At 41.1% G+C, this 27,599-nt stretch overlaps 1 protein-coding gene across 1 annotated transcript; it reads right to left on the minus strand.

Annotated features, from left to right (window-relative positions):
• Positions 1-7,034: 7,034 nt before the first annotated feature.
• ETFDH (electron transfer flavoprotein dehydrogenase) lies at positions 7,035-27,388 on the minus strand. The gene is made up of 13 exons (XM_075860299.1): positions 27,262-27,388; positions 24,701-24,838; positions 23,890-24,119; positions 23,206-23,287; positions 21,690-21,808; positions 13,511-13,588; positions 13,064-13,210; positions 12,472-12,612; positions 12,162-12,305; positions 11,689-11,857; positions 11,336-11,518; positions 8,666-8,887; positions 7,035-7,551 (listed from the first exon to the last, which is right to left on the minus strand). The coding sequence occupies exons 1-13, from the start codon at positions 27,293-27,295 to the stop codon at positions 7,388-7,390; spliced, it is 1,851 nt and encodes a 616-aa protein (XP_075716414.1). The 5' UTR covers positions 27,296-27,388; the 3' UTR covers positions 7,035-7,387.
• Between the last annotated feature and the right edge of the window lie 211 nt (positions 27,389-27,599).

Here is a 27,599-nt window from a genome sequence, read left to right on the forward strand (position 1 = left end):
TTCACTACTAGTTAAAGAGGATGCGGCGGTCTGAGTGAGGAGGTCCGTGCCTGCCGGCCAGGGAGTGGACTAGTCTACTCCCAAGCCTGTACGCACTCGCCTCACTCAGACTGCTGTCCTGCTCCTAAATGTGACTGAGTAGGGTGGACGGAGCCAAGCAGGGAATGGCGCGGCGGTCAGAGTGAGGTCAGTGCGTGCTGTGACGGGAGTGAACCAGTCAAGTCACCTGACTGGACTGTGCCGGCCTGGGAGTGGACCAGTCCAGTCAACTGACCTGATCTCACGTCCGTGACATGAAGTCAGGTTTCCAGACTGGTCCACTCTCGGGCTGGCACGCACCAATCTCACTCCGACTGCCGCCATACTCTGCTTTATCCGCCCTCCTGCTCCTAAATGTGAGTGAGTAGGGCGGACAGAGCCAAGTAGCGAATGACGTGGCGGCAGTGAGGTCGAGCCAGACCAAATGGCCGGATGTTCCCCACCCCTGCTTTAGTGAAAGCTGACTAGGCCCTGCCAAAAACAGGGCCTAATAGATGCCTCTCAGTTTTACACGGACAAGCAAAATACGCTGCAATACAGAAAAACTGCAGTATATTATAGAAGTGCTAAAAATATTAGCATAGTAAAGTCCTCTAATGGGACTAAAAAAAAAAAAATGGGCCAGTTCACACTGAGTTTTTTTGATGGGGAAAGTGCGTCTGAATCAGCGCCAGAAAAACAGCCGAAACCGCCTCCCATTGATTTCAACTCCCAGCTAAAACAACAACAAAACGGCATGTTCTTTCTTGCCCCGATTCCGCCTCCGACCTCCCATTGAAATCAATGGGAGGAGGTAGATAAAGCGTTGTTTTTTTTGCTGCAGCACTCAATTGCCTCGGGGGAAAAAACACCACGAAAAAGGTAGCGAAAACCGCGGCCAAAAAGTGCAGGAAGGTCAAAAACTTTCCCAAATTTCCTGAAGGAATTTTGAGGCAGATTTTTTTCTGCCTGCAAATTCCTCCGTGTGAACTGGGCCTAATTCTCCCCACAAAATGCTTTATAATGAAACTAAAAACAAAATGCAAAAAGCAACACATAATTGGTATTGCCACGTATTGTAACAACCGAAACGATAAAATATTAGGTTATTTAACGGCATAAAAAAAACCTGACAGAATTGCTGTTTTCTGTTCACCCTGCCTTCCAAAAAAATGCAATAAAATCACAAAGTTGTATGTAGCCAAAGATGGTACCAATAAAAACGACAAGTTGTCCCGCAAAAAAGAAGCCCTCATATAGCTACATTGACGGAAAAGTAAAACAGTTACGGTAGTGCGAACATAGCCGAAGTATACGTTTACCTCTCTCCTGTCAGAGGAAGGAGGGGCTCGAAAGATTAACCCCTTAAGGACGCAGCCTAGTTTGGGCCTTAAGGCTCAGAGCCCATTTTTCAAATCTGACATATTTCACTTTATGTGGTAATAACGTCGGAATGCTTAAACCTATCCAAGCGATTCTGAGATTGTTTTCTCGTGACACTTTGGGCTTCATGTTCGTGGTAAAATTTGGTCGATATATTCAGTCTTTATTTGTGAGAAATTGCAAAATTTAGAGAAAATTTACAAAAAATAGCATTTTTCAGAATTTAAATGCATCTGCTTGAAAAACAGACGGTTATACCACCCAAAATAGTTACTAGTTCACATTTCCCATATGTCTACTTTAGATTGGCATCGTTTTTTGAACATTCTTTTATTTTTCTTGGACGTTACAAGGCTTAGAACATAAACAGCAATTTCTCATATTCTTAAGAAAATTTCAAAAGCCTTTTTTTGAAGGTGCCAGTTCAGTTCTGAAGTGGATTTGAGGGGCCTATGTATTAGAAACCCCCATAAAACACCCCATTTTAAAAACTAGACCCCTCAAAGTATTCAAAACAGCATATAGAAAGTTTTTTAACCCTTCAGGCATTTCACAGGAATTAAATCAAAGTGGAAATTAAATTTGCAAATTTCATTTTTTCTGCTGAATTTCAATTTTATTCAATTTTTTTTTAGTAACACAGAAGGTTTTACCAGAGAAACACTACTAAATATGTATTGTCCAGATTCTGCAGTTTTTAGAAATGTCCCACATGTGGCCCTACTGCGCTCGTGGACTAAAACACAAGCCCTAGAAGCAAAGAAGCACCTAGTGCATTTTGAGGCCTCTTTTTTATTAGAATATATTTTAGGCAGCATGCCAGGTTTGAAGAGGTGTTGAGGTATCAAAACAATGGAAACCCACCAGAAGTGACCCCATTTTGGAAATTACACCCCTCAAGGAATTCATTTATGGTTTTTGTTATCATTTTGACCGCACAGTTTTTTCACAGCACCTATTTGAATTGGGCTGTGAAATGAAAAAAATTATATTTTTTCCAATAAAATGTCATTTTTGATCAAATTTTCTTATTTTCACAGGGAACAACATACCCCATTTTGTTGCCCAATTTGTCCTTAGTGCGGCAATACCCCATTTGTGGTGATAAACTGCCGTTTGGGCCCATGGGAGGGCTCAGAAGGAAAGGAGCGCTATGTGTTTGTTGGAGTCCAGATTTTGCTGGATTGGTTTTCGGGTGCCATGTCGCATTTGCAGAGCCCCAGAGGTATCAAAGCAATGGAAACCCACCAGAAGTGACCCCATTTTGGAAACTACACCCCTCAAGGAATTCATTTATGGTTTTTGTTATCATTTTGACCGCACAGGTTTTTCACAGCACCTATTTGAATTGGGCTGTGAAATGAAAAAAATGATATTTTTTCCAATAAGATGTCATTTTTGATCAAAATTTCTTATTTTCACAAGGAACAACATACCCCATTTTGTTGCCCAATTTGTCCTTAGTGCGGCAATACCCCATTTGTGGTGATAAACTGCCCTTTGGGCCCATGGGAGGGCTCAGAAGGAAAGGACCACCATTTGGCCTACTGGAGCTTTTCTGGTGCTAAGTCATGTATGCAGAAGCCCCTGAGGTACCAGTACAGTTGAAACCCCCGAGAAGTGACCCCATTTTAAAAACTACACCCCTTAAGACATTCATCTAGAGGTGTAGTGAGCATTTTGACCCCACAGGTACTGTGTAAAAGATAATGCGCAGCAGATGGTGCAGTGTGAGATTTGCAATTTTATATATGTATATGCCATTTCAGTGTCCAATATAGTGTGCCCAGCATGCGCCACCGGAGATATACACCCCTTAAATTGTAATGTGGGTTCTCCTGGGTACGACAATACACTACATGTGGCTGTTATCAGCTGCCTGGGCATACGGCAGGGCTCAGAAGGGAAAGATGAGGGGGGTAAGCTGTGCGGAGTGCATCAGGGTAAATTGAAAATCAAGGGATGTATGATACATTTTAAAACAATCTTTTATACAGAGCCCTGGTTTTTCGGGACACGTGTCACATTGGTATATTGTGTTCTTCCTTATCCCCCTCTTATAGCAGACTCTGCACCTCTTTTGACTCTTTCCCTTTCAACCGGTTTGGGGACCTTCTCCTGGAAAGTGTTGCCCTGGTACGATGCGCCCCCCCTTCCTGGTCCCTAAAGATTAGATCTTGAAATTCCAGGAAAGTTCCCCTCTGGCCTGCACATCGACGTAGCACATACGCATTGTACAAAGCCATCTGTATGATGTGCCCGGCCAGCTTCTTATACTACACCGCATGGCGCTGTAGGGCTTCAGGACTTGATTTGACAAGTCCATCCCTCCCATGTACCTATTGTAGTCCAGGATGCAGTCTGGTTTGGGGGTGGCCTTTCCTTCATATATCCTAAACCTGTAGGTATACCCTGATGAACTCTCGCACAGCTTATACATCTTCACGCCATACCTTGCCCTCTTACCCGGCAGGTACTGGCGGAATTGAACCCTCCCTTTAAAATGTACCAGGGACTCATCAATAGAAAAACACTTCTCGGGGGTGTATGCTTGGGAAAACCGGGCACTGGAACGGTCTAATAGGGGTCTCCGTTTATACAAACGGTCAAAACTGGGGTCATCTCGGAGTGGGCACGGCTCATTATCAGTATAATGTAAGAAGCGAAGTATTGCCTCTTTTATTTATTTTTTTAGGTTCCAGTTCATTTCTGAAGTTGCTTTGAGGGGCCCATATATTAGAAACCCCTATCAAACACCCCATTTTAGAAACTAGACCCCTCAAAGTATTCACAACAGCATTTAGAAAGTTTATGAACCCTTTAGGTGTTTCACAGAAATTTAGAGCAAAGTAGAGGTGAAATTTACTCTTTTTATACCATTTTTTTTATAACACAAAAGGATTTATCAGAGAAACGCAACTCAATACTTATTGCCCAGATTCTGCAGTTTAGAGAAATATCCCACATGTTGCCCTCGGGCGGTAATGGACTGAAGCACCGGCCTCCGAAGCAAAGGAGCACCTAGCGGATTTTGAGCCCTCTTTTTTATTAGGCACCATGTCCGGTTTGAAGAGGTCTTGTGGTGCCAAAACATTGGAAACCCCCCAAAAGTGACCCCAATTTGGAAACTAGACCCCTTGAGGAATCCATTGTAGTTTTCATGGGGTGCATGCGGCTTTTTGATCAGTTTTTATTCCATTTTTAGGTGGCGTGGTGACTAATAAACAGCAATTCTACTATTGTTTTTGTATACGTTTTTTTTGACAGCGTTCACCGTGCGCTATAAATGATATATTAACTTTATTCTGCGGGGCGATACGATCACGGCGATACCAGATGTTTATAGTTTTTTTTTATGTCTTATGGCGTTTGCACAATAAAATACGTTTTGTAAACAATCATTCACTTTTTGTGTTACCTTATTCTAAAAGCCATAACGTTTTTATTTTTCAATCAATAAAGCCGTGCGAGGACTTATTTTTTGCGTAACGAACTGTATTTTCCATCAGTACCATTTTTAGGTACATGCGACTTTTTGATCTCTTTTTATTCCATTTTTTGGGAGGTGAAGTGACCAAACAATTGTGATTGTGGTACGGTTTATTAATATTTTTTTTTACGGCGTTCACCGTGCGGGATAAATAACAAAATAATTTTGTAGTTCAGGCCGTTACGGACGCGGCGATACCAATTATGTATAGTTTATTTGTTTGTTTATATATTTTTATTAATAATAAAGGCCTGATAAGGGAAAAAGTGGGACTTTTACTTTTATTACTTTTAAAACTTTTATTTTCTTATTTTTACACATCTTTTTTTAACTTTTTTTTTACTTTATTACTTTGTCCCACTAGGGGACATGAGGGCAGGAGGCCCTGATCGCTATTCTAATACACTGCACTACATGCGTAGTGCAGTGTATTAGAACTGTCAGCTACTCACTGACAGCAAGCATAGTGGGTCCTGACGTTGTCAGGACCCACTAGGCTTCCGTCTATGGCATAGCCGGACGCCATTGTTTGGTGTCCGGTTGCCATAGTCACCATCGCCGGCCGCTATCGCGTAGCAGGCCGGCGATGGCGGATTAACCCCTAAAAAGCCGCGATCTCTATAGAACGCGGCTTTTAAGGGGTTAATCAGCGGGGACACAGCGATCGGTCCCCGCTGTAGGAGCTGTGACAGCTGCTGAACAAGACAGCAGCGTCACAGCTCCTGTATGTGTCGGGAGGACGGCCGAAACGGCCGTTACTCCCGAGACGTACTATTACGGCATGGAGCGCGAACGATACAGCTGCCATGACGTAATAGTACGTCAAGGAGCGGGAAGGGGTTAAACGGAAAGCAACGGTTCCGTTAGAATTACCATTGATTGCAATGGTAATTCTTTTGTTTTTGTTGCTTTCCACTTGTCTCTGTTCGCTAGATTTCCGTTTTTTTAAATGGAAACAAGAGTGCAGTCTGCAGAACTTTTGTTTCCGTTCAGAAAATAGCGCTATTGAGTACCGCATCTAAGGGGTTAAATACGGATTTCAACCCTGCCCGCTCGAGCAGGTCTGCTCCCAGCCCTCAGTTACCGAAGATGGCTGAGAGCTGGGAGCTTTAAAAGCAGGGTTTATTTATTTTGATGCAGCGCCGTAAAAAGGCCATACATCAGAATAAAACCCGTTTGTGGCTGCCATAAAAACACCTATGGGCAGTCCCTAACAGGTTAAGCAGTAAAATCGATTAACATTTCTCCCAACACCTACAAGCTTCGGCTGGGTTCGCACAAAGCCTAAACGTTGCGGAATTTCCACAACGGCAATTCAGTTTTTACAGTAGCAACAAAGTGGATGAAATTTGAACAAATCTCATGCACATGCTGCAGAAAAGTCTGCAGCGGAACGGTTCATAAATTTACCTGGGTGCGGTTTTGTCAATTTATGCTGCGGATTCATTGCACTTTTGTTGTGTGTTTGCTGCATTGACTTCAACGGGGAGGTAAAACCCGCAATAAATATTAAGTGTTGCAATTTTTGTGGCAGAAGTACTGCGATTCCCGCCGCAAAAAACGCAAATCATAAAAACAAACCATTTTTTCGGTTTCAAATTAATAAAAAGATTAATACACCCTGGGTGTTGTCATAGCGACACGTTCCTCTGTTCTCCATTCAGGCCGGCCTCTTGGGATGACGTTTCATCCCATGTGACAGCTGCAGTGGTCACAAGGGCTGCAGCATCATTCGAGGAGGCCGGCCTGGACGGAGAACAGCTGGACACGTCGCTGTGACAAGGGCCGGGGGTAAGTATTAGCTTTTTTTTTTTTTTTTCTTCCCCCACCACTGATTTCCGCCCCAGACATTCCGCCCGAAAACCTGCAGCAAAATTTGGCGTGGTTTTTTGGGCGTAATTCCCTGCGGGTTCTTGGTCGGATACCCTGCGTAGTTTTACGCAGCTTATCGGACCCGTGGGAACCTGGCCTTATGGGAATATTAGAGAGAATGTCAACTAGAACAGAACACTAGAAATGAAGGCAAAAAAGATAAAACGGTAAAATATTCGCTTCTGAGAGCAGCCTTTACTATATACTGTGATGTATGAACTGTTCTACGGAATATATTTGTGCATTATAAACAAAAAACAAAGAAAATTCGTTTTGTAAAAAGGTCTTTTTTTTTTTTTTGCACATAAAAATGTAGATCATAGAAAGCATTTCTTTTCCATTTTATGCATCCCTAAGGCATGGTCTGATGTAGAGCTTGCCTCACAATAGTCCACAATTCGACAAGTTACAATAAAAATAAGGCAATTCACTGGCACAATAAACCATTTTCCAAAGCAGAAATCAGTTGCCCATTCTACATTAGTGTGTTAGTGTAACCCCACAAGCAAGTAGTGGATCTCCAAAGCCCTTGTCTCACATTCGATTAACACTTGATAAACATTTTTCCGGAAACATTCTGGGGTCAGAGGTCAGTCACCGAGTCAGAAAATACTGCAGGGTCGCTCACATTCCATTGTAGGCAGGTCCACCGCCACCTTCTGGCACAACCCAGTTAATATTCTGACTTGGATCTTTAATATCACAGGTCTTACAGTGCACGCAGTTCTGAGCGTTGATTTGTAACCGTGACCCTTCACCTGATTCCAGAGGAACATATTCATAAACACCTGGAAACGAGAATAGCGACATCATCCAGTTAAGCTTTAGAATATCAATTTCAACCTGAAAAGACTGAATATTTAACGGCGATGTTACTTTTATTTTGGCATACCCTAATTTCAACTAAAAGCTGAAAATTCAGAGATGACTGCAGTAAAGCCAAACTCCCCCATGTCTCATTTACGGGGGTCCTTGAACCATTTTAAGGGTATGTGCACACGATGAGAGGCTTTTACGGCTGAAATGACAGACTGTTTTCAGGAGAAAACAGCTGCCTCGTTTCAGCCGTAAAAGCTCCTCCTCGTATTATGCGAGGCGTCTGTGACGCTCGTATATCTTGAGCTGCTCTTCATTGAGTTCAATGAAGAACGGCTCAAATTACGTTGCAAAGAAGTGTCCTGCACTTCTTTGCCGAGGCAGTCAATTTACGCGTCGTCGTTTGACAGCTGTCAAACGACGACGCGTAAATGACAGGTCGTCTGCACAGTACGTCGGCAAACCCATTCAAATGAATGGGCAGATGTTTGCCGACGTATTGTAGCCCTTTTTTCAGGCGTAAATCGAGGCATAATACGCCTCGTTTACGCCTGAAAATAGGTCGTGTGAACCCAGCCTCACCATGTCAAAAGCCGGGAGAGGAGTATCCTACAATGCCCCATATCAGCTAACGGTAATAATTCAATAGGGGAATTTACAGCTCTAACCAACTATACTTTCAGGTATAAGAGGTGTTATTTTTATACATGACCGTTATTTGCATAGAAAGGGCATGAGCTGACCCTGAATTAAAATAAAAAATAAAACAAATTTAGCAATTACCCAAATGAAGTGACTAGACGTTCCCCTAATAAAGGTATTTCTATTCGAGCAAGCTTTGAGTATTAGGTCAATGCGAATAAAAAAGTGCTTCAAAAAGGAGCATGTATAAGCAAGTTACAATAGTTACGCTAAACATAAAATTTCACCTTTTTACAAAATACTGACGTACGTGTACAACAGCCAAGAGATATAAAGCCAGTTGTGCCAACTTAAAAATCTTTTCTGAAAAGTGTTGATATTTATAACACATTTCTCAACACACCAGACTTTCTAACATGAACTTGCTGCTTTGCTGCCACTCACCTGCTGGACAAAATCTTTGCTCTGGGCCATCATATATAGCAAGGTTTCTATTGACCGGTATACTGTCATCACCTAACGTTAGATGTGCCGGCTGGTCATGTTCATGGTTGGTACCGCTTAGAGCCACAGATGAAAGGAGATCAAAACTAATCTTGCCATCAGGTTTGGGGTACTCAATAGGTGTGCAATCCTTTGCCGGTTTAAGCTGGTCACTATCCAAACCTATTGGGAAGAATAGAAAACTTTATCAAAAGTGACTCTACCTCCAGTAATGAATGATTTGGCTTAACTAGAAACAGCAGGTGATCCAGGAATCTGACTAAATAGGGGCAGTAAAGAATTTCTTGCCATTATATTTCAATGCCCCCCCCCCCCCCCGGCAATTAATTTGGGGTCAGTCATTGCATAGAAGACTGAAGGTTGAACCCATTTTCATAAACCCTATTATGGATTCCTGAGTTACTAGAAGGGGATCCTCTATGTTGAACAGTGTCTCTTGCTCAGGAGGACTTCTCCTGTTCTGCATTATTGGAATAGGCACGGTGTAATGCTTCATTTCCCTAAGGCCAGGATCGCGATCACACAAACACGCAGTTTTGATGCAGTTTTTGTGGCAGTTTTTTGTAGCCAAACACAGAAGTGGACAGGAAAGAAATGAGATTCATCAGTCTTTTCTTTATACCTTTTATTCCAGTCGTGTCCACTCCTGTGTTTAGCTAAAAAAAAACGGAGCCCAAACCGGTCACAATAACTGCATCAAAACTGTGTGTGATCCTGGCCTTATGGTGGGGCTGCAGGGAAATAAAACACTTACTGCCAGGTTTACCCACAGATTACAGCTGAGAGTATGAAGGGGCCCCAAAGTGGACATTCTTCTTTCATCAACTATATCAATACAGAGGAGAGATTTCTCTTCATTTATCCACATGTACACCAGATTGAAGCTCAGGCCGTATGGATGTGAGTTCTATGCCAAGCAAAAAAAATATTTGTTTTTTTTTGCTCTGGTGACACATACACATTCATAATAAGATGACGGAAATTTTAATTCCACTACTATGGTTAAATATCATGAAATGTCGACATTACATTTTATAGCAGTCAGCATTGGTGTACAAGTAGACCCCCCCCCCCCCCCCAAGTCAACTTCTCCCTCTTTGCCATATGAAGGAATGGAAGTCATCTGAGTATATCGGGTGCTAATAATATTGGGTGCAACTCGCTTTAATGCAACTTGGATTTCTTGGACGCTGCAGTTTGACCTTTGTTCTAAGGTGGAGGAACAGTAATAGACAGTTTGAGATTGTGTGCAAACTACTGGCAGCGATTTATGAAGCAACAAGCAGATCAATATTACAATTATGGGAGCAACAGGATTTCTCACAAGTATTTTGACAGAAAGGCTTTCTACCATTTACATTAGCATCAAATCTTTCTGAGCCTCTATGTAAACAGTCAAGGTTATTTCACGGGTTAATATCTTGTTAATTCTTGTTCACACATAGTGCATGTTTGGCATGCCTTTTCCCCCAGCCAAAAGTGGGATTAGATCCAAAAAACCCAAGGAAAGTCGTGCCTATTTTTCTTGTTTAGGTTCCACTTCTGTTTTTTGTCCTCATAGACTTCAATGGAGAAATCCACACGCAAGAGTGGACCCCTCTTCTATGTTTTCAATGGGAAAAGTGGCCACTAGCGATCGCTTTGAATGAATCAATGGGGGTCCTGCGTACCCCTGTGATCCTGATAGTTGAGGAACCCAGGAGGTGGAACAAGATCCTAAAAGATATTTATGGCATACTCTGTGGGAATTTATTTATTATATAATCAGTGAAGCAATTGCCACTACAAGAGAGCAAGTATAAGTGTAAGCACAGTGCACATGCATCATTTAAAATGGGAGATCATTTTGTGTGACAAATCAACTAATACATCATACTAAACCAATGAAGAGCAAAAACTCCAAGAAATAAATAAACTTTATTATTACATCAAAGGTTACAATAATCACAATACACCATAAAAAAATAAAATAAAAAATAAAGAAAAACCCACTGAGGTGACTATGCAGACGTCACTAAGATCACATAATGCGCGCTTCTGACGAGTTTCTCAGTGATCTTAAGGCCCATTTACAAGGGTGAACCAGTGTTCATCGGCTGATTAAATCTTTTATGCTGCTCTGAAAATCATCGTGGTCGGCAGTACATCTCCCGTGTAAACGGGATGTGCTGCCAACATTATGTAAACTGTATGGGCACCGAATGATCGTAATAATAATTGTCCATCCCCATACAGTCTACACGGGCTGGGGTAAAGGGCCTTTAACTTTAAGAGCGCTGATAGATCTGTAATTATCCGCACTCGTTATGGGCACATATCTGCCCGTGTAAACAGAGTTGAGTGACAGGGATCATGGGACACCGGTACAGGGGGTGTGCGCGATACCTTTTGTAACCTTTGATGTAATAAATGATTATTTATGTTTTGGATTTTTCAATATGGATTATTGACCTGTATTGAACTGTATGACCCTTACCTGAAAAATCGGAGATGTTGTATGAATTAGTAAATTTACTACAGAAAGAAAAATGTTAAATCTATTTTAAGTTACGGCAGTTCCCTTACTGTGTACAGTGGTAATAGTAAACGGCATAGTTTTCACATAGGTACCTTTATGCTTTAATGTCCATGGCTCCTTTCCCCTTAGTATCCAGTAGAAAACACCAGTGTATATCATGCCACCGTACAATCCCAGAGGTCCATGGCAGGAAGGTCTAATGTTCCTCACTGTATAAAGCTCTTTCCACACCCATGATTTTTTCAAGTTTTCTTCATACTCTGTGACATTGAGTCCTAGAAACCAAAAAAAAATAAATTTTTTTTTTTAAATAAATGCATCAACACCAATTCAGGAAGAAAAAAAACCTGCAGAAGATGCAAGGTTGAAAGAATCCATTTCTCAGTTTGTGCGAGAGAACAGTTTGTAGAAAACGGTTGACGCAACAATAAAATACACTAGATACCTTGAGTACTTGACTGGAGGTTTTCATCGGTAAGCTGCTTAAAGATGGATTCTGCTGCCAGCATACCACTTTTCATTGCTGTGTGAGTCCCTTTAATCTTTGGTACATTCAAGAAGCCAGGGCTGCATCCAACCAAAACACCGCCAGGGAACGTGAGCTTTGGCAAGGACTGAAAACAAAGTAAAATTCTATAAGAGAGCAGAAAGGAGCTTCATGATGCTAAAAGATAAAGATGCCGATTGCCACAGCCAATATTATGAATTTATAATTTACTTATAAACGAGTTGGATTAACATTGCAAACACTTTCTTTATATGTAGTAAAGGAGAAATTCTGTTTTAATAACAAAGAATCATTTTAAATCCAGAGATTCGAGACGCACAATTGTGGATAACGTTTTTAATTCCGCTCTAACACGTATCTATGATATAGCAGAATAGTATAATGCAGAACTGTCTAATGAGGTATCTTACCTGGAAACCACCTTCATTAAGAGCACGTGCTCCATAAGCAATTCGGGTTCCACTTTCCAAAGTAGGCGACACAGTGTGGTGGTGTTTCCACCTCTGGAACTCTCTGAATGGGTTCACATATGGATTCTGATAATCTAAACCGACCTGCAACAAAAACAAGTTCTCAGCCAAAGGAAACGATGTACAAGGTTTAACTGAAACGTTTTAAATTTGTATCTTAGACCATGGTGGCCAATTTGGAGGCATCTCAACGTCTAACTTCATTTCCATAGAAAGCCTTTTGAATTTTACTTAAATAAAATCAACTCACCACAAAACCAATAGCTACAAGTGGTTCTCCCTCATCAAGGTGATAAAGGAATGATCCGCCATAGGTGTGTCTATCCAAAGGCCAACCCACAGTGTGTTCTACAAGACCGGGCTTCCAGTTCTTCTCATCAACAAGCCAAAGCTGGGTGAAAAAATGGAAGCCTATTTGACTTCATCCAGCTAAAATAATATCATGAGCAACATAACATCACTGCAATAATAAACTGAATAAGATCAGAGAACACAATACTAAATATACAAATAATAACGTATTGCTTTCTCCATAACAGAGTAGGCTTTTCCTGCACAGTACAGTAGACGACATACGTGATCACCTTTATAAAGGCCTGTCAGAATATCTGGCTAACTCTGTGGCCCTGCACCGTGCAGGAGAATGCTACCTAGAGGAGACGGTTCTCCAAGTACACCAATCGAAATTGAGATTGTGAATACACGATCATATATTTACCTAGAACTACGAAACAATGTAAAGCATAGGACGATTGCTATGTACTTTGTTCAAATTCTACCAAAGTTTCTGAACGACACTTTTCTTGGTAAGATAAAACGTGGTAGAGACCCCACATTCTTACCTCCTTCAGCCCAATTGCATAGGTTTGTGGTTCGCAGTTCTCTCGAAGATTGAAGGTCTTATACAATTGTTTGGCAAGATGCCCGTGGCAGCCCTCTCCAAAGATGGTCACCTTGGCATGCAGTTCCAGACCTCGTTCAAATGTGGGCTATAGAAGTAAGAAGTGGCAAATGAAGGCTTTGCTTTATTTTTTATTTAATTTTTAATAAATAATAATCTTTATGTAGTGCCAACATGTTCTGCAGTGCTTTACAATAGAGTCAAGCAACAAGCTTGATAAAACGCGATCATTTAATACACGCTCGGAAGGTCCAATTTAGCCAACTAAAAATAAAACCTATCAATTACATTCCAAACCAAGGTCCATGCCTCATTGCTTTGGTCATTTCTTTGAGACAAGAGAATGGCGCACAAATACTTTTCTTTCTAGTTTTAAAATCCACGTTACCTTTGGGGAGCCATCTTTGTGAATGCCGACGTCATTTGTAGCTATTCCTTTAACACTGCCATCTTCATGCAAAAGAACCTGAAAATATAAAATTGGACATCATTATCTTATCTATAGACTTGTACAGAAAAATTATTTTAATGCATCATCAGTGGTACGTAATAGATAAAATGTAAAAACAATCTCCTGCTATAACGATGTTATGTGCCCCATTAACCATTTGAAGACAAGGGCATTGTGGACCAAAATAATTTTATAGTTTTAAAACTGTAGTAACAGGTTGTTATGGCGATACTAAATATGTCTATATTATTTCTTGTTTTGTAACCGCTATACAATAACCTTTACTAAATGTAAGAATGCGCTTGCATGTTTTTTTATTTTTCCATTCATTTTAATAACTTTTTCTTAATCTTATAATGGAATCTTTGTTTTTAACGATTTTGCATAATAATGTACTTGCATATTTACAAACATTATATACAAGTACGTTAGCATGTGTACTAGTAAATACACAGGCTGTTGTTAGGGTATCCTTAAAGGTGTGAAGGATGATTTATTTGCTTATATTCTCTGTATGAAATTACATTGTGAATTATCAAGCAGGAGGCCGAATTACTAAGATATGTATTATGTGAAAGTGATGATAATGTTTAAATGATTTAGTTTCATGCAGCAGCCATCTTGTCTGGAGTTCCCATCTTGGTTTTATTGTAGTGAATAGGAAAGTCATTGTTCCTTTAATACAAGTAATGTTGATTTCGTATGTTTTATCTTTGACCTTGGTTCCCATGCGAAGATGGACAGGGAGTGAGATGGGAGTGAGATGGGGGGATGGCAAGTATGCGTGAGGGAAGGTCTCCCCCCATCTCCACGAGGACATTCTGTCCAAAAGAGAGATAAGAAACCTGTAAACATAATGTGTGAAGAATTATAATGATGTATCTGGGATGTATTTTATTGTATGCTTTTTACTGAATAACAAATATTGTTACATTGTCTCTGATTGGTTAACCTCAAGCCTACACCCCTTCTGAATTTCAGTTTAACAGTTTGAGTTTGGTAATAAATCCTTCAGATGAGAATTTTGAACATTTCAGCGAGTCTGTGTGTTTTCTTCTCGTCTCTCGATATATATCGGTGAAATATCCTAATTAGGATTCTGACTAATGGAGTCTGGCCTTGAGAGTCTGTTTGGACTCGTATAAATTTCAGTCTAATATATTTTGAGCGATGGATTTCCACGACAGTAATGGTGCCGATAAAACCCGGGAAGATTGCACGTCTGATAAGCTGTCACTGGAGAGGTCTGGCTTTGCATCTGTGAATTACAAAAAACCGCGGTAGGTAAGGAGCTTATTCTTACACCATTCACACATGTATTGCGTAAGCCTTGGAATCCAGCTGTCAGAACGTCACTTCTATGGACGAGACTCCTTAGTCAGTGGGTTGCAAGATGGATCCAAAAAGGTATGTTGAAGCTTTTTGTGTGATGAAGGATTGCAGGTGTGTACGTGATCTTAAACTGTTGATATGAAAGACATGAGAGAATTTTTGCCAGCAAATACATAGTTAACCAGGAAAAATTGTGAGAAGTGTTTGGAATGCAGTGACGTAGCGCATGGCAGAGAGAAGTCGTAACTCACATGTGAAGTATTTGAAATGCAAAGAGTTTGGGCTGGACTGTGAGGAAAAAACAAAACTTCTGCTTGCTGCTTTGTTGTAGCGTTATTTGTTATTTAGTTGTGTAAAATTGTTGAGGATTAATAGTTGTTCTGTTACCCGTTTGTCTGGGATTATAGTTGGGAGGTATTGACTGTTTGTAGGTGAGATAGTTGTGAGTAATATCCTGTAGTACCACAGGGGCTTCAATGGTTAAGTCCTGATAATGTAGAATCCAGTGCAAGGAGAAGCAATTGTGTCTATATTGAATTTGCACTCAATACCATTACCCAGTGCAACAGGGAAAACTTTGAATACTGTATTAGAAAATCATTTATATTTTCCTAACGCATTGCCAGCCAGTGATATTGTGTGTAAGGGTCCATAAACCAGTTGTATGCATTGCCAAACAGTGATATTGTGTGTAAGGGTCCATAAACCAGTTGTATGCATTGCCAGACTGGCATAAGGTGGGAATCAGTACAGACTGATTTCTAGCACATGATAATCCGGCATATACACTTTGATGTAAAATAACATCCAAGTAATTAAGTCTGTAGTAGTATAACATCAGACCGCTGGATTGAATACCGTTGTAATATAACATCCTGTATTCAATGAATGACCCTGACACTTATCCCAGGTGCCACATGTGTCGTAGTAGTAATTACAGTGAAGGACATTGGTATTGGATCAGACCCATAGCCCGTAAAGAAATTATCACCAACATAGATAACAGCCCCCTAAACTACAACCCACAGAGTGAACGGCTGAGCGGGGAGGATAATATATATATATGTTACCAAATATAATTTGCATGTGAAACCATTGCAAAGTGCTAGAGGAAAGAGTTTGGGATATATGTTACATCACGGGCTCTATGAACTGAAAGACACACCCCGGCAGCAAGTGTTCTGCATAAGTGAAGTGACCAACTCCTGCTTGAATCAATGGAGGTTCATGAATGTCGATTGTGTTGAAGAATTTGCTCTTGTAATTGTTGATTGGCAGCATTTTGTCTGTTCTTGATGTTCAATCTAGTGAGGGATCAGAGGATCCTACTGCTAGAATGTCTGGAGGAACGACTTTTGATATCGTATTGGTAAGACAGTCTAGGAGATAGACTGGTCTGAGATATCTGTCGGCAAACGTGGCCTGTTTGTCTGGAGGTGGGGGATTTACCGGAAATCACCCTACTGCTCTCCGACCATGGGGTCAGGAGGAAGTTGGACAAAGATGCTTTGGGGCACTGGTCCCGGCCAACATTAGAATGAGCAAAAGGAGCTGGGGCTTTAATTATAAAGTATGTGAAGGCAAAATAACACACTGAAAAAAAAATTGTTGAAGAGGCTGGCAGCCGTAAGAAGGTTGTTTGCATGTGATCAGGTGATTACAGGTAGTTACAAGTAAGATGATGTGAGAAAGAACAATTTAAATACAGGTGTAAATTTTCATTGGAAGAGTGAAGAAAACGGAGCAGCCGGGTACATTGCAGTGACTAACGTGGGTCAGAACGGGGGGAGTGTAATGTGAACAGGTGTGATGGGACATCTATGTGATGTGTAATGTAACATGTGTGATGTGATGAGGCATCTGTGTGATGTGTGTAATGTAACATGTCTGTAGTTTGAAACTAATGGCCACAATAAAAGCAGAACTATATTGTATGTTTCCTATTTTTAACAGCAGTAATGTCTAAAAATGTTAGTGTTTTGTGTATGGGGTTAAAATCTGTTCCACTTTTTTTTTTCATTTTTTTATGGAACGTGTTTTATTTTCGCGCAGCGCAGTCGTCTGTAACTGCACCAAGCGAGAAAAATATTACAGCCGGCTGGATCTGTTTGTAGAAAGATAAAAGCTACACTGCAGATTAATGTGTTATAATGTGATAAGATTTAATGTTGGAATGTTTTGATGTTGATTCAAATGTATTAAACTACAGATATTGTGAGACACGGGGTCTTGAAAATGTATGTGCCCCCTCTGTTCCCTATTCTTATGTACAGCTTATTAGTTTGCAGTAATTAATATTACCAGATATATTATTTTCTGTGTTATTGAATAACTAATTACATTTGTTTTGTTTTTGTTTTCACACATGAGGCACGTGCTATGGGGCTGCCTAAATGTTATTTTTGAAAATGTGAGATGTTTTACAGGTAAATGATTGCACGTCATTTTAAAGATAAAATCTATTTTTGTCAGGAGAAAGTAATCTTTTTTGTTCCAGGCTGTTGTGGATTACAGGGGGTTAAATTAGTGCCACCCCGATAGAGTGCTTAATCTCATTATGTTGATATGTAGTTTTGAACCCTGCTACATTATTTTCGCAGAGTCCAAATAGGAGGGAATGTTGAAGGGACTGATCAGGTAGTTTTGTTTTGTGTTTTATTTTGTTTTGAATTAATGAATTTGGTTCTAGGAGATCTACAAAATGTGTATGAGTTTCAAGGAGTAACCCAGATTAAATGTGTATGACAATAACTTATATTTTGAGGTTTTTATGTGTAGATGGTTCCAGATCCCCCTCCAGCCAATTTACACAGGAGGCAGAGGTGACGTCACTCACAGATGAGTCTTTACAGATTTAGATGGGGAGAAGGCAAAACAAAAAAAATTGTTTGAATATTGTTTCTTTTATGCCAGATTTCAGTAACATATTTTGTTTGTTTTTGTATTAATCAGGTATTTACAGGACCTGGTGGGTGGGATTTACAAGTGTTCTGGATCATCAGATAAATGTGGAACAACAAAACTCCACCCTTTTGAAATGTTCTATCTATATGTGACATGGGTTTCCAATGTAAATTTGTAATGTAGACATACTTTATCATATACAGCATGTGTAGAACAGGATACGAGGCACAAGGTAAATTACCCAGAAACCACTCTCACCTTCTTGTTCATCTCAAGGAGCGGAGCTGGAGGTGCTCGCTGAGGCTGTAACCTGGCAGAAGGTAAGACGGCCGACATATACACTGACTCTAGGTACGCTTTTGGCATCGCCCACAATTATGGGCCCATTGGTAGTAGGAACTTTGTTGGATCATCGGGTAAGCCAATTGAGAGAGCGAGAGAAGACAGAACTGACAATAAGGGTATGTGCAGCCAGGTATCAGTAAATTGGCTTGTCCCTGGATACAATAATGCCACCACTAGGTTTGTAGCAGCCGGCATGATGTGCGCACGGCATGACATAGGTAAAACAGCAAAGGTACCTGTGAAAAGTGCAGCCCGGCCAGATTAACAGTCCCAGCGACTGCAGAACATACAACTACCCGAGGTAGAAGTGTATGACGCGGTGCTCGTGTGTGTAGACCTGTTCTCAGGGGGGCCTGAAGCCCGGCCGGTATTTTCCCCACTGCAGACGTTGTGTGTAAGTGACAGGGGAACAATGTTATCCCAAGTATTGACCTGATGTTTGTACAATAAGATATCAGCAGTTCTCCAGATGTTATTCCAAAGTTAGTTTGTTTAACAATTGTATTTAAGAAGTGTTGTGGGAATATTAAATACTGAGGTTAAGTTTTATGTAAAGTTCTGGACCAGCCTTAGCATTGGACTATTAGAGTCATGCGTCAGATAAAAGGTACAGAAGCGGAATATTCCCATTAGAAAACATTTTTAGTTATTTGTTTTTTGTCGTTGTTATTGTGAAGAAAAATCAGTTTGCATGTATCACTTCTAGTTATTGCTCAATGTGAACGTTTGATGTAAAGATGTTATTTGTTAATGTTTTTCTTCAAATTAATTATTCGATTAAGATCAATTAATGTTTATACAATGAAAAAGCTTGTTCTCCACAGGAAGAGTCCAACTGGGAGCGGAAGGCGTGAGAACCAGATTCTAACAGAATGTGGACGGATAAGGGAACGTGAACCGGTAAGACCCAAGGCACTCTTGATGGCTTTTGTATTGATGGTGTATGACCTCACATATGCCCCAAGACTGCAAGGATCGATGTGGTAAGATCTAATTGGTATGTCCCAGGCTTTACAGCTGTTGCTGCTAAATTCTGTTAGAGCTGTTTGATTTGCCTACAGAACAGTCCTGGCAGACCGGTGCCAACCTTATCATACCCGCCTCCCACGAAGAGAACAGACCTTGAGAGGCCTCCCCATGCAATACAAATTAGAGTAAGGAAAATTGGTTTGTGACATTTGTCAGATAAACATGTGGAATCTGTGTATATTTTGGTGAGCTGGAAATGTTCCAGGCAATCAGCTCAGATCAAGGTACAAATCCTGCTGGAAAGTGTGACACCAAGTGCATATGAAATGTACCCAATAATTACACATCTTCTAGGTGCCCTGTCCATTGGAGCAGAGAAGTTTTTTCTTATATAAAAGGTGTTTGTTTGATTTAGTTTAAGGGCCTGACATTGTTATTGTATGTACTTAGAACGACTTTTATAGTACGTAGATGTTATCACCAGATTAGTAACAATTGACAAGGGTTGGGGTTCCCCAGCAAGTGGCAGTAAACATGAACTAAAAGATTTTTAATACGATGAACTCCATTACTGAGGTGCGGCAGGAGCAGCCGGAGCCAGTACAACGCGTTTGTCATGAACTGACGGCAGTGTCACAATTCCAAGCAGCCGCCCAGACAAGTAACTTACCGGAGAAAGAAGACAGATTAGCGGAGGGTTTGTGGGGTCACAATAACACCCCACTAATCCGCCTACGTGGGATCTTACACCAGGCTCACAGCATGAGGTGTTGTGTATAGCCCGGTGACGTAAACTTAAAGAGACGGTGTCTGACAGATGAAAAGGACCAAATCAAGTCCTGATGACATCAGCAAAGTTCCAAGTAAAGACCAAAGACCTGAGTGAATCCGTCAGCAGTATCAAGTGCAGAAGACAGGAGAAGAAGAGGACGATGATGTACATGACGTGTCAATACACTGGTGGGACCCCATACCCTAACCGGACATTGGTGATGGCATCATATTAGTTGTGGCCCTATTGATATATTGTTTGAGTTTCATAATCATAATATATAATTTCTGTAATTTAATATGAGAAAAAGGGAGGTTTGTGAAGGATGATTTATTTGCTTATATTCTCTGTATGAAATTACATTGTGAATTATCAAGCAGGAGGCCGAATTACTAAGATATGTATTATGTGAAAGTGATGATAATGTTTAAATGATTTAGTTTCATGCAGCAGCCATCTTGTCTGGAGTTCCCATCTTGGTTTTATTGTAGTGAATAGGAAAGTCATTGTTCCTTTAATACAAGTAATGTTGATTTCGTATGTTTTATCTTTGACCTTGGTTCCCATGCGAAGATGGACAGGGAGTGAGATGGGAGTGAGATGGGGGGATGGCAAGTATGCGTGAGGGAAGGTCTCCCCCCATCTCCACGAGGACATTCTGTCCAAAAGAGAGATAAGAAACCTGTAAACATAATGTGTGAAGAATTATAATGATGTATCTGGGATGTATTTTATTGTATGCTTTTTACTGAATAACAAATATTGTTACATTGTCTCTGATTGGTTAACCTCAAGCCTACACCCCTTCTGAATTTCAGTTTAACAGTTTGAGTTTGGTAATAAATCCTTCAGATGAGAATTTTGAACATTTCAGCGAGTCTGTGTGTTTTCTTCTCGTCTCTCGATATATATCGGTGAAATATCCTAATTAGGATTCTGACTAATGGAGTCTGGCCTTGAGAGTCTGTTTGGACTCGTATAAATTTCAGTCTAATATATTTTGAGCGATGGATTTCCACGACAAAGGGTAACTAAACGTTCAACAAACTTCTGACATGTTATAGTGACATGTCAGAAGTTTTGATTGGTGGGGGTCCGAGCACGGAGACCCCCACCATTGGCTAAAACAAAGTGGCAGAGGCGCTCGTGTGAGCGCTGAACCGCTTCGTGTCTGTTCTGCCTTTTCCGGAAAGCCGATGTAGCGGAGTACGGGCTCATAGACTTTATATTGAGCCCGTACACTGCTACACCGGCTTCCCGGAAAAGGCGGAACAGAAACGAAGCGGTTCAGCGTTCACACGAGTGCTTCTGCCGATTCGTTTTAGCGATTGGTGGGGGTCTCAGTGCTCGGACCCCCACCAATCAAAACTTCGGACATGTCAATATAACATGTCAGAAGTTTGTTGAACGTTTAGTTACCCTTTAAGCATACCCTATCAACAGGCACCATAGACAGCCCTAAGGTTCCTTTCTGGTGATGCGATAAAAGAGGATCCCCCCACTGCTTTCCATTTGTATGCTGCGGCATACAAGGGGTTAAACAACGGAAATCTGCCGTTTCTCTACTCTGCTGTTAGAGCAGGATAGTGCCCGTGCCCACACGATTAGAGTGCTATAATAGTATAGCTCAGGTCCTCTGAGGACTACTGCCTGCACCCTACTACTACTACTGTGCAGGTCCTCAAGGAGCTAAAGTCGTTTTACTGTATGTAACTGGAACCCAAAACAAATATTCTAATACAGCAAATGAATAGCACTGAAAATACAAAGTCTTAAAACAAAGAAGCTTCATACCTCCGCTGCTGCGTATCCAGGGTAGATTTCAACACCGAGAGCCTCTGCCTGCTCACCAAGCCAGCTGACAAAGTGCCCAAGCCTTACGATATAGTTGCCATGATTATTCATTGGAAGTCCTAAAAGTACAGAACAAAGATCTTCAAATCACTGGCAGAATTTTGTATTTAATTAAATGATCACTCAGCCGTCCCCTTCATAATGGTACGAGTGTGAATGTGTGTATGTAATATGCAATATTAAAACTTCCATAAAATAACACACTCTAATTTGGTAAAAAACAAACAAAAAAACTACACAGGTGTGAAGTCAAATATAAATAAACAAACCATATAAAAGCACAATTCTGTATACAGCATCTATTAAAAATAGTCTCTAGATCCCCAGATGAAATTCTAGAATTTTTGGTATTAAGTGAATAGTAATCAGTATTTATCATTATTTTAAAGTCCTGAAACTACAGTCACATGGGTTCAAAGCAAACAAAATACAGATCACAAGGGGTGGAGTTGGGCTTTAAAGAAAGCTGTGATGGCTTTCGTAGACTTTGCTCAGCTTTATATTTATACAGCCTTCTCTTTTCTTAAGGTGTGGCACAGGCAATTATCAATTATTGGACCTCACACACACACACAATTTTTCTGGCAACTTAAACTGCATAAAAACTCTGCCGGAATTATTAAAATGTAACACACTTTTTTAATGACACCTGAAAAAACGCCATACATAGGGCATGCTCCATTTATCACAAAATTGCCCCAAAAAAGCCACAAACCAAAACGTAGTGGCGTGATGCATTTTATATTTTACTATTGACTTTAATGTAACATCTGGCTGCGCTAATAAACACCATGAAAAACGCAGCAGAACGTTGTGTGTGAATCAGCCTGAAACCGATTAGAGAAAAAGCAAAGGCTAAACGTGTGTCTTGTACGGCTGGATTTACATATTACATAATTGATGCAGATTTTGATACAGTTTTGTTTTTTTTAACCAAAAGCCAGTTGTGGATTCAGGAGGAAGGCGAAATATAAGTTTTCCCTTTATATTTTTCATTCCTTTTGAAACCACTTCTGACTTTGGCTCAAAAAGTGGTTTTACATGGGCAGACGTATTTGCCCGTGTTCCCCACCTATAATGATCACTGATCAACAATACAGCTTGTCAATCGACACTGGTTTGCACCCTACAAACGGATCAATAATTGCACGTATGGGTGACGAACAATCATCAATACGATCATTTGTCCCCATACATTTTGCATCTTGTCATCAGCACATCTCCCGGTTTACACAGAGATGTCGGCCGACTACCGACCGTATTTTTGCATAAAAGATGCGATCAGCAGGTGAACAAGCGTTTGCTCGATCATCAGCTGATCTTTGCTCTGTTTACACCGGGCAATGATCGGGAACAAGCTTTCACATGAACGCTCATTCAACCGTTTATTGGCCCGTGTAAAAGGGCCTTTAGACTGCATTAGATCAGTGACTATTTACATATGTAAAATACCTACCAGGGAGAATAGGCACTGGTATTCTATATTTTTCCGTCAGGATTCCAAACTTATCTCCAGTCACCTTTGTGCGCAGTGGTGCCTTTTAAAAAAACAAAACACATTTGTTTAATGTATTTTTGTAAAATAAAACAAAGCAAGATTAACTTGCCAATCCATCATGGACATCATACAGATCCCCAACCATCAGTAATAAATGATAGTGAAATTAAACATGGTAAGGTAAGACGATCATCAATAAAAATTGTTAGGGTCAATTCTGTGGAACTCTCTTTCCTCTATGCCAAGAATTCCCAGCCGGGGTCACCTGGAACCAGGTCAGGCGTTCCCAAGAAAACATCATAAGAAAGAGCCTGCGCAAAAATATTTTGCATGGCGCAGGCAAAGAAGTCAGCAAATTGTGGGCAGAGTATAGAATTATAGAATGCTTTAGGCGCCTGCAACAAGTTTCTTTGAGGTCAGAATGTAGGTGGAAATGTCTTTCAGGGGTTCCCCTATGGTAATAACATTACTAACGACCGTTCCCGTTCCTTGCAAATCAACATTTCTCTCTTCTTTATGTATCTCCTCTTGCCATTACTGATTCTTAAGCTGTTGGCCCATCATTGGACATGATATATAAAAGTTATAGATTTTCTGTTCAATATCAAGTCAATAGCACACAATATATGAATAAGTACATACCCCTCGTTCCTGCCAGTCAGGGAAAAGTTCTTCCAGGGCTTTTGGCTCCAGACAGGCCCCAGAGAGGGTGTGAGCCCCGATTTGGGCTGCCTTTTCCACTAAGCAAACACGCAGCTCCTTACCACTCTGAGCCGCAAGCTGCTTTAACCGAATAGCTGCAGAGAGACCTGCTGGGCCGCCTCCAACTACCACCACATCAGCTTCCTCCGCAAACCTTTCCATACTGACATCTAGCATGACAGAAAGGAAGTCACTATAATGGACGGAACGCAATTAATTGTAAACTGCATCATCTTACAAAAATCATGACTCCCTTGCAACACTTACACAGTCCCTATTTCATTCCGTATTATGCAATGCTTTGTTTTCCAATGACCAGACACTGAATAGTTCCCTGGCCAATAACCACTGATCAGCGTGTTGCAGGAGACCTGCTTAACAAGGATGTGTAACGTGAAAGACCCCCCCCCCCCAAAAAAAACTTATATTCAAAGAACCGCAAGGTAGTAAGGAGTTACATACAAATACTGCTGCCCACGTGGCCACTTCCACGACTTCTTTCTTACTAAGGCCATATGGATGCGGCTACACGGTTCTTTTTGGCCAAACAAGCATGAAGTTCGTGACATTTGTATAGAAATTAGGGCATCACATGTACATTGTAGTACACACGTTTTTAGCGAGCCAGCCAGGCAGTGGGGGCGCACAGATTCGTGTGTACTACATATTCCGTTAGTACAATGCTTGACTGCATAAATCTAGAAACATGGTCCATCTATAGGATTTCACAAGTAGCACAGAAGTGAAATACCTTCCCATCTGTTGTCCTTGTCACGTGGGTGGATGGTATAATGTGTGGTGATCCGTGGCCCATTAGAGGACCATCTCTGGATGCAGAATGTTGGTACACACGTCTTTAATGATTTCAAGTAATGTAAGCATTGATGTGCTGCAAAGACACAAGAAAAGTACAATCATTTTTAAATTGTCTCTTATTAATATAAATAAAACTAATACTGCAGATGGGAACCATTTTTCTAATCCCTTTAAAATGCATGAAAGAGGCACAATCAATAAATATAGCGGTTTTGGGTCATCTTCCTTGTGGCAGCTCGATGAGCTGATCACTGTGGCCTGGATGCTGCCACTCCTGATGGTGAACGGGGGGGGGGAAGCTGCAGGCACGTCCACATTTCCCCTGCAGCAATGACGTCAATGGGCAGTCAACTAGAGACTACGTGATACGTGGCTACCCAGAGTCCTCCAGAGCTTCAGCAGCTCTTGTCCAAGTTATCACTGCAATGTATGGTTGAACACTAGTGCACAATATTTCCATCACTTGTGTCTGGCCAGTTATATTTTACCTAAAATGGACAACTTTCTACCCACTTGGATTTAATTTGGGCCCATGACACCCACCAGGACCTACATCAACCACACAAGAGAGTGCGGCTTCATACTATCTGAGATAGACAACTGACATCTGTGAATGCACCTTAAAGGCCATGTACACATTTTAATGGAGTTTTTGTTTCTTTTTTTTTTTTTATTAAATAAGTGTTTCGTTTTTTAAACACTTTTCGAATTGACTGATTACATTTTTTTTGACGTTTTTACTATACAGCTTCTATATATCCTGTATACATAGAAGTTATATCATGTTCGCTCAGCCGATTTAGTCAGTTCAGCTTAACTGATGGCTGGACCGAGAGCGGGTCCTGCCTGTCTCTGACACACAGAATCCAACTAACATCAAACCCATCTGTGCGTCAGAGACACATAGGACCTGCTCTGGGCCGAGCCGTCAGTTCAGCTGAACTGACGAAACGGGCTGCGAGACAACGATACAGCTTCTATGTAGACAGGATATATAGAAGCTGTAAAGTCAAATAAAATTAAATCAGTCAGTTAGAAAAGTGGTTAAAAATACAAAAACCATTGATTTAATAAAAAAATAAAAATTCCATTCAAATGTTTTACATGTAACCAATTTTCTGTGACGTCGGGTACAGTTGGACTTACCAGCAGACTTTTGTTACCATATGTGCAGCCGCTGACACCGATGGAAATGAACCAGGTACCAAATGACATAATTATCGTAATGGAGTTTGTCTGCCTGAGAAGATGGACATGATGTACCAGACCTGTTTTTTCTCTGCTTTCTTGCCTACATAATATTATATTATGACTCTTCGTCATGTGACCGGCCTTGCTGTACTACTGCTACACTAGTACATTGGGGCCGGTCACATGATGAAGAGCTGTCTCGTGATCAAGGAAGACTGTGACTGTGCCACTAGACTTCCGGTCCCCCGCCAGCGCTATAAAAATCTATGAAAATCTCATAAATCGGCGCGATGGGGGACCAGAATGTATATCAGCAAGTGTACTCACATCACTAATACTTTTCGGTCCCTGCATAACCCCTTTAACTGACCGCCAGGCCAAGTGCAAATGAAATAGGGGTTGTCAAGATGAGACAACCTCTTCTAAAGCTATGTTCACATTTGCGTTTTTGCTTATCCATTGCAGTTTCTGTCATTTTTTACTATTCTTGCAGTCAAATCAATAGAAATCCTGACAGGGTGCCATTTGGATTAGTTGCACATACAGCAGCCATAGCGCAGATGTGAACAGAGTCTAAACCAAACATCAAGACAGCAGAGAGGTTTATGCTGCTCCGGACATAGACCGGATACTACTGTAGTCAATCCCACAGCAGTGAGAAGTATTACGTCTGTACATCAGAGCATGGATATGGTAAAATAAATAGCTTTTATCTACAGAAAACTGGAATACCCCTTTAAGGTAGAGAACGCAGGGTGCTTCAGATCATGATGTGGATAGGGTGTAGGTCACACAGGTTGCTATTGCGAGTTTTGAAGGATACACAGCACAGTTGCGTAACAACTACTCCCATCATATATAACCTTGCAGATGAGGGGAGGACCATAGAAACACAGAGTAAACAAAGAAGCGTGTAGCACCAGAAATACTATGCAACACATAATACAGAGTGAGGGGACTGAAGACTAATGTGATGGTGACCTTTCCCCTAGATTCCCTGTGTCACCAGTAGGGGCAGCACAGAGCTAAAGCTATTATATATACATGGCAGGGCTAGGCAAGGGCACAGCCTGAGCATTAGTAATAGTCCACTGACCCCTGGACACAGGTCACTAGCCTGCGGTAAGAAGCAGGACTTGCCCTCGGTGCTCATAAAGTAACTAACATGGCCAGAGGTTTAGCAGATTGGCACTACACGTCCTAGCATGACTTGGAAGGTGCATGCTGGGAATTGTAGTACTAATAACAGTATAAGGAGAAGTGACAGCTGCCAGACGGGAAGCAAACTGCCGGCCATCCGCTTACCTTGCACTGAATACTTGCAGACAGATAAAATCATGATGGTGGAATATGAGCTGGCTATACCGAGGAAGCGGCTGCCAGTAAAGTCTATGGTCTAAACTGCGCACTGCCAGTTCGAGAAATCATGAAATGCGCATGCGCAAGTGGAGTGCTAGGTCAGTCGGGAAATGTAGTGTAGTCTAATAACAATCGAGACGTAAATCGTTAGCAGAGACTATACACAAGTGGTGATAATTATATGTAGCGCCCTCTGTCGCTAGAACACTGTTGAAGGATTAACGTTACTAAGGCGATGATTATCCTATTAAATAGCACGGAGAGCACAGCAAACTCGTTTTAGT

This window comes from Rhinoderma darwinii, chromosome 1 (assembly GCF_050947455.1).
Source record: "Rhinoderma darwinii isolate aRhiDar2 chromosome 1, aRhiDar2.hap1, whole genome shotgun sequence".
Taxonomy (NCBI): domain Eukaryota; kingdom Metazoa; phylum Chordata; class Amphibia; order Anura; family Rhinodermatidae; genus Rhinoderma; species Rhinoderma darwinii.

Bases quoted from the DNA above. Each gene is read 5' to 3' on its own strand.
- ETFDH (XM_075860299.1), bottom strand. From the start codon at position 27,295: ATGATTTTATCTGTCTGCAAGTATTCAGTGCAAG. The intron at 24,839-27,261 runs GTAAGCGGATGG...GTGTCTTTGCAG, and splicing joins CTGCAAGTATTCAGTGCAAG to CACATCAATGCTTACATTAC. The intron at 12,306-12,471 runs GTGAGTTGATTT...TTTTTGTTGCAG, and splicing joins TTGTAGCTATTGGTTTTGTG to GTCGGTTTAGATTATCAGAA.